This window comes from Cicer arietinum, chromosome 3 (genome assembly GCF_000331145.2).
Source record: "Cicer arietinum cultivar CDC Frontier isolate Library 1 chromosome 3, Cicar.CDCFrontier_v2.0, whole genome shotgun sequence".
NCBI lineage: Eukaryota > Viridiplantae > Streptophyta > Magnoliopsida > Fabales > Fabaceae > Cicer > Cicer arietinum.
This window is the reverse complement of record NC_021162.2, coordinates 60540077-60554178: the sequence shown is the minus strand read 5'-3', so window position 1 is coordinate 60554178 and position 14102 is coordinate 60540077. Positions and strand designations below refer to the sequence as shown.

At 27.4% G+C, this 14102-nt stretch overlaps 1 protein-coding gene and 1 long non-coding RNA gene across 5 annotated transcripts; both read right to left on the bottom strand.

The window, feature by feature from the left end:
- Positions 1-254: 254 nt before the first annotated feature.
- Positions 255-5658, bottom strand: LOC101515740 (F-box protein At4g00755-like). 2 transcript variants are annotated; one of them, XM_004492625.4, is made up of 6 exons: positions 5519-5658; positions 4735-4911; positions 2174-2593; positions 1951-2090; positions 1487-1605; positions 255-833 (listed from the first exon to the last, which is right to left on the bottom strand). In XM_004492625.4, exons 2-6 carry the CDS (start codon positions 4868-4870, stop codon positions 545-547), a joined length of 1104 nt encoding a protein of 367 aa, XP_004492682.1. In that variant the 5' UTR covers positions 4871-4911; positions 5519-5658; the 3' UTR covers positions 255-544. The 2 variants fall into 2 exon arrangements, with proteins under 2 accessions (XP_004492682.1, XP_027188540.1); XM_027332739.2 differs by lacking the exons at positions 4735-4911; positions 5519-5658 and adding an exon at positions 4709-4726.
- A 2965-nt stretch (positions 5659-8623) lies between these two features.
- Positions 8624-14102, bottom strand: LOC113785733 (uncharacterized). Of its 3 annotated transcripts, none has more exons than XR_012162457.1 (4): positions 14027-14102; positions 13796-13855; positions 9681-9852; positions 8624-9237 (listed from the first exon to the last, which is right to left on the bottom strand). It is a non-coding gene; the product is annotated as an uncharacterized lncRNA (long non-coding RNA). The 3 variants fall into 3 exon arrangements; XR_012162456.1 differs by having other exon boundaries at positions 8625-9237; positions 9681-9837; XR_003471858.2 differs by lacking the exon at positions 9681-9852 and having other exon boundaries at positions 8625-9237.

Genomic DNA, 14102 nt, shown 5'->3' with positions numbered 1-14102 from the left:
TATTGAACACAAGAGACGAAACAATTGTGCCTGCTAACATCACTCGATGGGATGTTGAATGAGGCGGTGAAAAAAATAGGAGAGTTAATCGTGCCTCGCCAACATCACTCGATGTGATGGTGAGTGAGCTGGATAAAAAGATAGGAGAGTTAAAAATCTCAACCCACCTCCGCCAAAAATATTTGTTAAACAGGTCAAAAGTCAACACACTCGACTATTTTGTCACCTTAATGTTTAAGTCAGGATACAGCTCAGGAACTAAAGTTTCATACTTATTATTATTTAAAAACAAAAACAATTCAGACTTCTGACTAACAATTGGTACAACTACAGTCTACTAATAAAAACAGTTTAAGAAGTCATACGTCCCATGTCCAATGCTAACAATACTAGAAATCAAATCAGATATAAAATCACAAAAACATGAACAGTTTGCACAAAGGGTATGTATGCATAGACACTGGTTTCATTACAATAACTCTTTACCTGCATATTCTTATATTTTCTTTTTATCCTTATTGTTTTGGGGAGGGACTGTCACACTTTATGCCACGTCCTCGTCGAAATCGTCATCTTCATAGTCTTCCTCATCCCAACCATCCTCAGCTCCTATTCCCATTACATGTCCCCGCAATATATTCACAACACGTCGGAAATCTCTAAGTTCCCTCCGCACATTTTCATTTAAAATTCCAGACTCATCGTCAGAAGTCGCATGGGGTTCACACTTAACCCGTTGGTCTCTCTTCAACACAAACATTCCAGAGGGGTCAAGAATTTCAACGCTAAATGCTGGTGACAACTGAATCCCCAGAGCTTGAACATAAGAAATACTGCATTCATTCACAGTACAAATCATGAACTTTGTACAAAAATCTGCAATATTATTTATATGCAATGTTAAGGTAGCTTTTCACATGACACGCTTTTTAGTCAAACCAAAGTGTATCCCTTTCTTAGCTTAAATTATGTTCCGGTCTACTATTAATATGTAACAAAAAAAATTCACTTTTGCTCTGATGATATATAATGCTACAGATATTAAAAACTCACTTTTAATAGGTATACTTCTTCAAAGTGAGTCTTTTTGTTACCTATCAAAATTAGACTGGAACATAATTTAAACTAAGGAAGGGATACGCTTTTGTTTGACTAAAATAGGAATGGAGGGAATAGTGAAGAATGTCTGATCTATTCACCTAGGTTGACTTGTCCACTGTCAATAAAATGGCTTTGACATTTTGTTTTAGGAGGTACACATTTGCAATATTTTGCACATATAAATATATATAAATATATGCATGGGTCTCAAAAGTGTTCAAAGAGAAGGCAGTATATTTTACCTTTCAATATGTGAAAATTTATGCTATTTGAAATACACATATGATGTTAAAACGAAGTTCATTTTTTATTTATTTAGCCTGGCTACTCTGCCATCAATTTTAATAAAACATCAGCACTCATGTTTGCTAATGATGGAACGTACCAAATGTATAATAAGCCATCCATTTCTTGCCTCTGTACCCTCCCCAAAAGCTCAACCTGCAAGATGCCGCCGATACAGAGTACAGGTTCTGGAAGCTGGAACGTCTGTAGCCGGTTTTCCTGTTCACATGGAATCAATTTCAGAAATCAAGCCTATAAAACTGTCAATTCTCAATCTCAATAACACGAATAGAGGGCTCAAGCATTGGAGTTATTATTCCGTCACGCCACTTTCATTTTATTTTCTTAGCAATTTCAATCTAGGTAATTCTACTTTGGAGCTTCATGCATTTTTTTAATCATCCAACAAATTTATTTTTCAATTCACTTACAATATTTATAGTAGGTACCCATTAATAGCAAAGCATATCTACTTTTTTGTATCAAATATCAGGAAATCAATGCAACAAATTATTCAATGTAAAACACTTACAAAAACTAGCTAAGAAATAAGGAGTTACAAACCTGAGCCATTGGAAACTCCGGTGATGTATAGGTCCATACAAACATTTCATCAGCTAGAGAATCTAGAGAGGCTTTCTGATGACCCATTTTAAACCTAACAGATTGTGCTGAATATATAGGTGCCCCCATCTGAAAGTGAGCTGGACAGTTAACAAACAAGTTAACATAAAAGCATAGAAATGGAAAATACATGGATCGAATTTGTGAAGATTTCAAATAGCACCTTGGAATGGTTGAATATTGATTTCCTTAATAACACATATTTGAGAGCCCAACTGGTATGTTAATGTCTCAGGAACATTGGGATTAATTTGTCCATTACTTGACCAATAGGAAAATCTACCCGCAATGTTGTCTCTTTCCTCTAGAGTATGATCAATGCTCTCCTGAGGGATATTATCAGTGCTAGAAGCACCAATGGCCTTAGCTATGCAATCCATAGCAACGGGAGACATGCAGCATCTAGCAAGATAACCATAGACTCTATTATCTTTCTGTAGAGCTAACCATTCCATAGAGTTGCTCGATCCAACCTCGGGGTGTTCCTTCACTCCATGTTGATTCAGTTCAACAACACAAGCAACTCTAGATAATGGAGGAAACATTCTCAAACACAACTGCTTAGAGAGGCCATTAGCAATCACTGCAAACCATAACACAAGTCAATCATTGCAGAATGTACGAGAAAACAAGATCAATGTAATTCACATAGGCAACAAGGATTGCTAAAATATAAATCAAACGTGAGCCAATATCAATCATATCCCATATTAAGATCAAAGAAAATTCTTCCAAAAATCTTATCATTACTTTCCAATCGAATATGCTAAATATTATTCTGAAAATGTTTATAAGTCCCTATTTATTTAAGACATCAAGTTAGCATGTTTTACATAATTAGCCTTAGTAGATTCTAGTGCAGCAATCGAATATGCTAAATATTATTCTGAAAATGTTTATAAGTCCCTATTTAAGACAGCAAGTTAGCATGTTTTACAAAATTAGCCTTAGTAGATTCTAGTGCAGCAATCAAATATGCTAAATATTATTATGAAAATGTTTATAAGTCCCTATTTAAGACATCAAGTTAGCACGTTTTACAAAATTAGCCTTGGTAGATTCTAGTGCAGCAATCGAATATGCTAAATATTATTCTGAAAATGTTTATAAGTTCCTATTTAAGACATCAAGTTAGCATGTTTTACAAAATTACCCTAAGTAGATTCTAGTTCAGCAGCATGTGGAGATATCAAATTTCACTAAGCACAGGTATGGGCCATATGGCACATATTTATATTTATTCTTGTCATAGTAGTGGCCTTAGGCCTGAGTTAGCCTCCATATCTGCGTCAAATTTTGGTCACTCAGTTACAAGTGATTGGTTTATACATTCATTAAATGTCTACCTCAGTAATTTCACAGGCCAAAAATGAAAGTGAGTGCATCTTAAGAGGGACCAAAACAGTGCTTCACTGTATATTATGTTGAAGTAGTTGAACAGAGAAAGATTCTAATAAAAATTTGAGCATTGCTATGACAAGTAGGTATTCTTGTCATATAGAATGCTCGGTGCTTAACATAGTTAAACCTAGGTAGTTAATCCCAGATAGCTTTGCGTCGCGGCCAACCCCAAAAGTGGGATAGCGGGATAACGCGTTCCGGGATAGGCGGGATATTTGCTATTTTTTTGAACAAATTACATGAATAATATTATATAAACCTATATTTAATGCAAAATTAACAAATGACTCAAACTCTGAAACATTCATAATTAGTAATAAGAATTTACAAGTCTTACTCTTAGTCAAAACATACATTGAAATACAAACAAAAGTCAAGGAAATAAAGATGATTCATATTGAAGTCTTTAACACACTAATAAAATAACTAAATATTAAAACTCAAATGCATGTTCTAGCATAGGAATCAAAGATAAGCATCATCTTCATTAGCATATTCTACTTCTTCTTTTTAGGTGAAACTAGAAACAATAAAACAAAGAAGGAAGAAATAATAGCCGGATCTCGCTGGGAAACGTTGGGATTAACTACACCGGCATAGCGGGATCTCGCCTAGATCTCGTCAGGACGTTGTTTCATGCTATCGCGGACACGCCGTCGCTGTGAGGCACTGTACCGCACCGGGACAGGATCTCGCCGGGAAACGGGATTAACTACCTAGAGTTAAACAATGATTTAAATAAGAACTATTTGTCACTATAATTACATCTTCTCATCCTAAAGAATGCTTAACGATTGAATTGAAGTTAGCCTCTGTTCCAGTTCATACTCAATATGCTAACAGAATTTATTTATTTTTCATATCTGTTTTTCCATAGAAGGCACTTCATTTTACAAAGACAAGAGTATTTAAACAAAAAAGTGTTGTATAATTGCTGTTTCTTTTAAAAGTTTCTACTATTGACATATAAGTGGGGGTAATGGAGTTAATTGCAAACTTGCAATTTAATATAAAACCTTGACAATATTAACGTCCATCCACTCATCTCCAAAACATCATCGTGTACAGAAATTGTATAAAAATCTTTTCATAGAATGCACAAATATGAAACAAAATTTACTGACTTTAATTTAAGTGGTAAAAGTGCGACCAATGAGGTTTGATACTCCTAAAAAAATAAAATATAGCAGAGAGCACAATTCTAAAAGGACAAACATTTTAGAAAATGTAAAATGTAAGCCACCATGGATTTAAAATAAATTTCTCATGAGACTGAGGCATAAAAATAAATGCATACTTTGAAGTAGCACAACTGTAACTCACCAAAGTGTCTCCAAGATCGCGAGACACAGCTGACACGTGCTAGATCTGCTGGATCATCCATACCCTTGAATATATTGAGAGAGGTATCATGATCGAGCCAGCTGAGAAAATCCTTACAATGGTCCATCATGGACATGAAAGTTGGTGAATAAATCAAACTAGGTTATCTTCTCAAACCTAAAAAACAGAATTGAATCATAAGGTCAATTGCAACAGTCACCATTGTCAACTCCAAGGTGAAGCAGAAGAACCATATATTAAAAAAAGTCAAATTTCATAACACTTTTTTAAATTGGTCTAAGTGGTTCCTGTTCATGAATATTAGCAACCAAAATTAAAACAACAATCCATGCATCAAAAAGGGATCGTTTTTCTTATTCCTGAGATATATAATAGTATCAAAGTAATGGGGTTACAGAAATTGAAGGAAACAAAATCTACCAATCAGGTCAATCAAATCATGGCACAACCAAATAATGGTTGAATAGATTGCAAGAACCCTAAATCCAATTACTTTAATGAACTCAAACATGATCGACAAAGTAAATAACCCAAACAATTATAATTAAAATAAAAACGAAAATTAAAGGAATTGATAAATGGGTTTTGAAATTCAGGTGATTGGGTAAACAAACCTCGCAATCAACCCAAAAATATTAAATTTTTAAAAACAAATACAATGAATAGAAAAGAGGATAGAGAGGGAAAATGGAATTCAAAGACGAAATTTGTGAAGTGTGTAGTGCGAAGAAAAAATGAGGAGAAGATCGGGAAAAAAAATCACCTGAGTAGAGGAAGAAACGGCCATGGAAGGAGCGAAACCCTATAAGTTAAGAAGGGAAACTCGCAGATACAAAATGGTAAGTTCTTTAGCAGTTTGAAGGAAGTAATATATATGAACAGAGAAGAAAAGATATATAACACAAACAAAATCAGACAAAATATTTCATTTTCTGAATTACTATCTAGTCCATATCTATAAAATAAACGTCCATTTAATCCATAAACTAAACTACCGCCTTCAACTTACTAAATTATTAAAACTAATATAACCACACAAATTTGCTTGAACTATTTTTAAAAAAAAATATCTTATATATTTTTATTGGATTGTTACGATTGGTTCATGTTTTTTTCTATTTGTCGGTTCACATGTTGTTTGTAATATTCATTTGACGTTGAAGATAAAAAAAATAATTTTTTTGAATATTACAGCAATTAAACTAAAAAATATTTTTGAAGTACTAAATTGAAAACTGTTATATTTATCAAAAACATATTTAAATATTTAATTTAAGTATTCTTTGTTTTTTTTGTAACATTTTAAAGATCAAAAATAAATTTTGGTAATATTGCACGAATGAAATTCAAAGAAAACTTTTTACATGTGTTAAAACTAAAAATAGTTATATTTACATGAATCAAAAACATATTTAAACTACTTTTATTTTATAAATATTTCATCTCATATTTAACTACTGACACGTATTAGAGACAAAACGAAACTTGTACTAACTTTTTATATTTATTTTAAATTATTATATTAAATATACGATATTTGTTTAATAACTTTAATGTTCATATTAGATTTTAAATTTGTAATTTTTTATTCATGTGTGCCTTTAACTTTTAATTTACAATGATTAAATATTAAAAATAAATTTTATATCTTACTTCAAAACAAAATAACAATAATTAAAAAATAACAAAAATAGAAAAAGCCAAAAAAAATCAATAATCCATAAAAAAATGTTAAGTTTCCTTTTGGTAATTAGAAACAACAATTATACACTTCATTTAAACTAATTGATGGAGATATGTATATTAAGAATGACTTTGTATGTGATGCAAAGTTAGTAATAAAGGCACATTTTTCTAAAATATAATTTTATGATGTGGTTTTTCTTTTTTACTATTTTTCTAGTTTAATAGTTTATTGGTTTTTTCTAGTTTTTAATCTTATATCCAATATAAAATGTCAATATAAATGCAATGAGTTAGAAATTCAAGAAAAGGCAATGATTTTAACTATACAAATTGAACGTTAACACACTGTTTGAAACAAATTAATTTCAGCAGACAAGCAAGTAAGGAAGAGAAAACACGTTCTAGTTTCTACGAGATCCATTCATTCTTTCGGAGTGCCACTAAATAGGAGAAAAACGAAAACAAATCAGTGGGTCCCACGTCTGAACCTTTCCTTCCATTTAGGGACAAAAACAACTAAAAGTGATGCAAAACTTTGATATTGACGTAAATGCCCTTCATTTTAACCATACAATATTCAGTTAATTTTTTTTTAAAGTTCACGTTGTGCAATTCTTTTCTTTTTAAGAATAAATAAAAATTCGATTTTTCTTATTCTCTTGTTCAATTTGGTTATTAAAATTCCCTCTCAACATCTCTCTCAAATAAGTTTAACTTTTATAACATTCATCGTAATTTAACGTGATCTTTTAAAAAATATGCTAACAATCAATTTTTTCCTTTTTATTATTTCTAATATTTTAATTTTAATTTTTAAATTTAGCTTTGATATATGTTTTCTTTTCTATATGATAATATGTTAAATTCATCATTGATTTTAGTGAACTATTAATTTTTGTACAAAACCTCTTTTGAGGGATATTTATGTTATTTTACAATTATGTTTCTTTCTTTTCTTTCTCTATCTCATTTTATTTTTACTTATACCAAACAACTTAACAATTATTTTATTTCCATTTATTATTTTTTCTTCTGATGTTCTTTCCTTTTCATTTTATTTTCTCTAACTTTCTCTCATAAATCGAAGAAAGAGTAAGGACTAAATTGTAATTTATGAACTATTTTGAAGTATTTTCATAGTTTAAAAAATACTAATGATTATTAAACAAATACAATTAACGAAGAGATTAACTTGATGAAATGATAAATAGTTTATGAACCTTTTAGTTAGTTTTAATAATTTAGAGACTAAATTTGTGATACAGTATTAGTTTAAGGACTAAAATGACAATTTATTCAAAATTATGTTTTGACACAATACATATATTGTATATATGTTCACAGTATTTGTATTTATACGGTAAACAATACTTTTTTATGTAAAAAAATTAAATTTTTTTAATAAAAGATATTTATGTGACACATGTTCAAGTTTATGTAGTTAACCAATTATAATATTTTATTAACCACTAAAATGCATATAAATAACGCATATCAAAAGTTTATGTGGTTAACCAATCACATGTATATGTTATGTGTCACTTATTGTGTTTGAATAACATAATTGTATCTATAATTAGAGAGTCGGATTTTGAGTCTACGCATTCACACAATTAATGATGGCGCTGTGATTATTCAGTTAAAATATATTTGAGAATTAGACCATTCGATCTCAATTAAACGATCACACAATCATTGATTATATAAAAACTTGTAGTCGGTGACTAAAACAAAATCCAAATTTCTATAATTAGGCGTTAGAGTAGTTCAAGCCAACTAAAAGGGACTTATTATAATTTTGTTTACCATATCTCTGAATTATGATTATTTTTTAAATAGGGTAGACCAAAGTTTTTTAAAAGTCTATTTTATTAAAATGACTATACTATAAGAAGTTGAAAAAACTTTTTAGATCTACCCAATTGATTCCAAAAGAAATTGAGTAATTGGATATTTTTATTGCCGTGAATAGAATAATAAGAAATAATATTATGTAACACATTGTTTACAAAATATGTAACTTCATAAGAACGTCAATTACCTTTAATGTATTTGTTCAATTTTTATAATTATATTTATCTAACTTCACTTTCTTTATTTATAATTATATGCATCAACGTAATAGAAAAAATAGATAAATAATTACAGAAATACTACTGTTAATTATAAAGATATATAATATAATATAATTATATGAGAAATAGACTCTCCCTAAAATAAAAAATATAACATAACAAATAGACGTGGATATTTGATGTTAACATTGAAACAGTTAAAAGCACAAAAATAAATTAATGGTTTACTCGGGATTAAGTATTGAACGTTTTTTAGGGCATTCCCATATAATGTTACTTGATAATCCAGGCATGGAAATTTCAACATAGGAGTCTCAGTGTAAAAGCCTACCATGCTTGGTAAATACTATAAGGACAGAGCTTTAAACTGTCAAAATATTATCTCTTCATCACCAGATTCATGATCTCCTTTGAACACTATTTCTTGTAATGATTCACAATTCCATAGAATCATCTCCTTCAATGAACCTAAACTTTTGGCTGTTGATGATGTGAGCAAATATACCAATCCATTACATTCACCAACATCTAGATGCAGAAGATTTGAGAAAGACACAGTGGATGGCACTAAGATTTTTAGGCAAGGGCATGAATCCAGATGCTCAACAATAATCCTTTAAGCTTTGAAAGGATTTTCGTACAGTCAAAGTCAGGTCTTTGAGGGGGAAATACTTCCATGAAAGAACTACAAGCCACTCCAAGTTTTACAATGTTGGATAACCTATGAACAGAACCAGTAGGAAAACAAGTTGCTTAGATTCTTTTTATGAATTTGTTTAAGGTTGTTTACACAAACAAAACAAAACAAATATCTTGTACTCCAATTTTAATACATCTTAAAAAATAACAAACCAAAAACAATAACTTTTTTTTTATTTTTAATAAAATGTCTTCTTCCTATTATTTCTTCCGCAATAAATTACTATTGCAGGTAAATGAGTAAAGGCATTATGGCAAAAAAGTTTACCCAACTAAACATTAAACTTTGAAAATGACAAAAATAAATAATTTTAGATTTCGAATAAATTTATAGAAATGAAAATTTACCTGAAAATTTATAGAAATGATCCACGGATTATAAATTTTCAATCCAAAAATAAGTTGTGTAATATAGATATCGAATAAAAAGTTATGAAAGCAAATAACTCGAGATGTCATCCTTGCCTTATTCTTCTGGGAAATCATCACGACGTTTGAGCGATAATACCTCTACATTTTCGTGTTGATATTATCGGAAGTGAGAATTGCAACGTGGTGTTCCCTGACACTGAGCGCCAGTGAGAAAGCGCCGTGGTGCATTATTTTGTTGGCGTTACTATTCCTACTCATGGATCAACTATTGTTATAGTTATTATAGAGACTAGACTATTATTCAATAACAAATATAAATTTTAGATTGCATCAGATATCTAACTAATATTGTCCTCTACTTTTAGATATTAAAATTGTGGGTTATTAGTAATTGTGCTTAAGTGAGTTATACTAGTATTAAATTGGGATTTGAAAATATTTTAAAAAAAATTGTGATAAAAAATTCTTGTAATATTCTGTTAATTACATGTATAGGTAATAAAAGTAGAGGGTAAGAACTATACACAAATTAATGTAAAATTATTTTATATTAATATTATATATTGAAAACACATTAAATGAAAAATTGAAAATATAAATTATATATATTTTTGATGTGTTGACAACGGATTCAGAAATTTGTTAAACGAGGTTAAAAAATGACCATATATATTACGGTGAAAAATTATCATGTATATATATACTATTTTTGTCTAAAATTATTGAGAATAGTTTATTTCACACACGAATTATGAAGTAAATATACATAAAAGAAATATAATAATAATTTTTTTGAATTAATCTAGTATTAATGTAGACACTCTTACCAACAATGAAACTTATATTATTTGTGAATCATGCAAATAGTATTAAAGATATTTGTGAATCATGCAAATAGTAGAGTTGGAAATAAAAATAATTAATATCACATTAAAAAAAACATAAATCGATATTCATTTTAAGATATTTTTTTATGCAAAAATGTCTTTTATATTGTAGTACAAATAGAGTAATTCTTTTTTAAAAGTCAAATATTACATTATTACAAACCATAATGAAAAATGCTAACATATACTTTTAGGGCACATGTTAATGTATTAAAGATAGGTTTTGTTCGATTTTACAAGACTTTTTAGTGAAATTTTAGTATAAAAAAAAAAAAAATTGTATTATCAGCTATCTCCTTTCATTACTTTAATGTGTTTGCTTCTTTTTTCGTTTTCTCACTTTATCTGTCTATTAAATTTTACCGTCTCTTCCTCTAACACAAACAATATTATTATTATTTATTTATTTATATAAAATTATTGTTTTTCACTCTTTTTAATTGTCACATAAAAATATAGTTATGTTTTTACTCTTAATCTTCGTCTAAATAATATTACAAGTGAAAATTCATTTTAGATATTGAAAAAAATTGTAAGACCCAATTTAATCATTTAGAAAAATAAAGACCACTTTAGATATTGAAAAAAATTGTAAGACCCAATTTAATCATTTAGAAAAATAAAGACCACTTTTAGTCACTAAAAAAATTAAATTGAATAAATTAATGTCTACCTTCTTTTCGCTTTGTTTGGTTGGTAAAGGAAAAATGGCGAAAATGAAAAGAAAAAAAAAAAGAATAAAACATAAGTTGATTATTTGTAGTTTGCTATAAGAGGATATGAAAATAAATTATGATTGCAAAAATATGTGTCTTTATAAAATGTCATAGAAGTACTAAAGAAAAAAATGATATATGATAAAAAAGAATAAAAATAAATATTTTATTAAAATTATAAAATAAATTATATAAACCCTCAAAGAATAAATATATAAAATAAATTATGTAACTCTCGAAGAAAATATTTCAACTAAATAAATTACAAATATTATATTTTTATTATTTTTATATTTTCTAATTTTTTCTTTAATCATACCTAATCTTTGGCTTAAGGACATTTTTTTTGGGTTTATAAATACATACATTTTTTTGTATTTTCTCTTAGCGTTTATCTTATATTTTTTTGATAGCGTAAAATTATTTTACAGTGTTATCTAATAAGAATTGACATTTTTAACTTATTAGATTAATATATTTAAATTGAATTAAAATTAAAAAACTTAAAAATAATCTCAAATGGGTCACTAACCAAATAACCCTTATTTATTTTTATCTTTGAATGGAGACTATTATTATTTGTAGTTTTTAAAATTTTAATTTGATTGAAATATTTTAAGCATTTGTTTTCTATAGATTATAAATAAATAAATAAATAAATAAATAAATAAGCGATTTTGGTGTTAATAATTAAGAATTAAAAAAAAATTGAATCTATCTTTTTTTTTTGTTAATTTTAATGAAAATCACTCAAAAAAATCAATTATGAAAAATAATTTTTGAGAGAATCTACTTAAAATAGCTTCTCATTTGAAACATATTTTAGATTTTTTTTTGAACAAGCAAAAAAAACATATTAAAAAAACATTTTAAGTACAAAAAACACTTATTCTCCGCATATTTTAGATATATTTTTCATATCATCAATTTTTAAAAAAATATATATAAATAATAAAGTCACAGAAACTTCTATAAAAGTTTTTTTTTTTCAAAAATAAGTAGTAATAAACGAACTCTAAATTAATGTGTTAACTTAAAATATATTACTTTTTGTTGGATCACAGTGTAAAATGAGTTTAAGTTATCAATGCATATAAATTAAAAAAAAAAGTTTCATTAAATTATTAAATAATTACATTATTTTTTATCCTTTATTTTCACTTTATTTTTTTTCTTCTATTTTTTTTTTGTAACCTAACATAGTGTAAAGAATGTATTGACTAAGTTGTTCTTATTTAATTTTCTCAATGATAAAAAATATTACCTTTATTGTTTTAGGGATTAAATAGGACTATTCAGTTTTTTTGAAAGTTTAAAATAGATATTTATTTTAATATTATTTTTAAAATTTCCGTACGAAGAAAATATTAAAGAATTAAGACAATTTTTTTGATCGCATTTTGTCCGGCAAACAAACTAATATCCTTCGTAATATAATAATTCGTAAAAATCAATATTCTTCTTACTGATTCAAATAATGAAAGATATATTTAATATTTTAATATATATATTTATTTTATTATATTATAATTATTAATTTGAACGTTACATTATTGGACATGTTATGTGTGTAATATTGTATATGTGGGTTAGTGGGCTATAGGCCCACATTTTAAAAAAATCGATTTTTTTTTAAAAAAAGTTTTTGATAAATTTTTATTTATTTTTCTCACAAAATATTTTAAGAAAAAAATAAATTTTAAAAATTTTTTAAGAAAAAATCTCAATATTATCAAAATATTTAAGGCCTCCTGAGCTCTTAAGCCCCATGAAATAATAAACTAAGATTTAAAAAAAATTATTTTTATAGGGGGCATAATATTAAGGATTTAATAGAAACAAAATTAAAAGACCCTAGTAGTTTGGGGCTTTTTTGACAGCTCTAGTTGTGATACTCCATTATAGGATAATGTATATGATGATAATAACTTCCAAAATAAAAACGAGTTGGTAATTTTCTCTATGCATCGTATAGAGTTTTAATTGAGATGAAAATAAGGACTGGTATAATTTTATCGTTTATTATATTAACATAAATGTTGTGAGTTTGTTCATAATTTCATCATTTTTGTTTTAGTGATTTTGAATTATATTATTATCTAGCGATGTAATTTATATTAATTTAAATGAATAAATATTATTTTTAATATTAAAAAAATACAGTTAAAATGGACTAAACAGACGAATCAATTGAAAAAATTGTCTAATATGAAGTGATAAGGTGATAATGATTTGACAGAAAGCTATCGAATTTGAATGATAAGTAAATGATTTTTAAAACTTCTCCACTAATAGAATAATAAAACAAAAATGTGATATTACAATGTAACACATTTGATGATATATAAAAGTGATATTACAATATTCAACAAGACATGGAAGACATGAAGCAAAAATTTATTCCAACACAAACAAGTATTATTGTTTTTATGGCAACTAGTATGTACTAATTGATATTATTAATCCATGCATATATCTAATTGCTTATCCAAATATTGTTGAAACAAATTAATAATGTTATTGATGAAAAAATATTAAATATTAAATAGTAAATAAACAACAATGAAAACAGATATTATATATAGAACTTGTTTTGAATGCATACCTTAGTGTTTTTCCTTCCTGTGGTAGCTATTGACACTGACTTGAAATTACCGAATAAAATCTGAAGATCTCACACTCATAGAAGTGATTATATATTAAATATATATTTTTTAGCAAACAACAAATTTAGAAATTAAATGGTAAAGAATGAATTGTGAGGTAATAAAACTAGAAACACAAAGAGTAAAAGAACAAAATGAAACAAAACCACATATAAGAATAATTTTTTTACCTTTTATAAAAAATTATAGAAAAATTGGTACAAAGCATTGAAAATACTTGTCTATGTTTTCTTTTCTTTTCGTTTT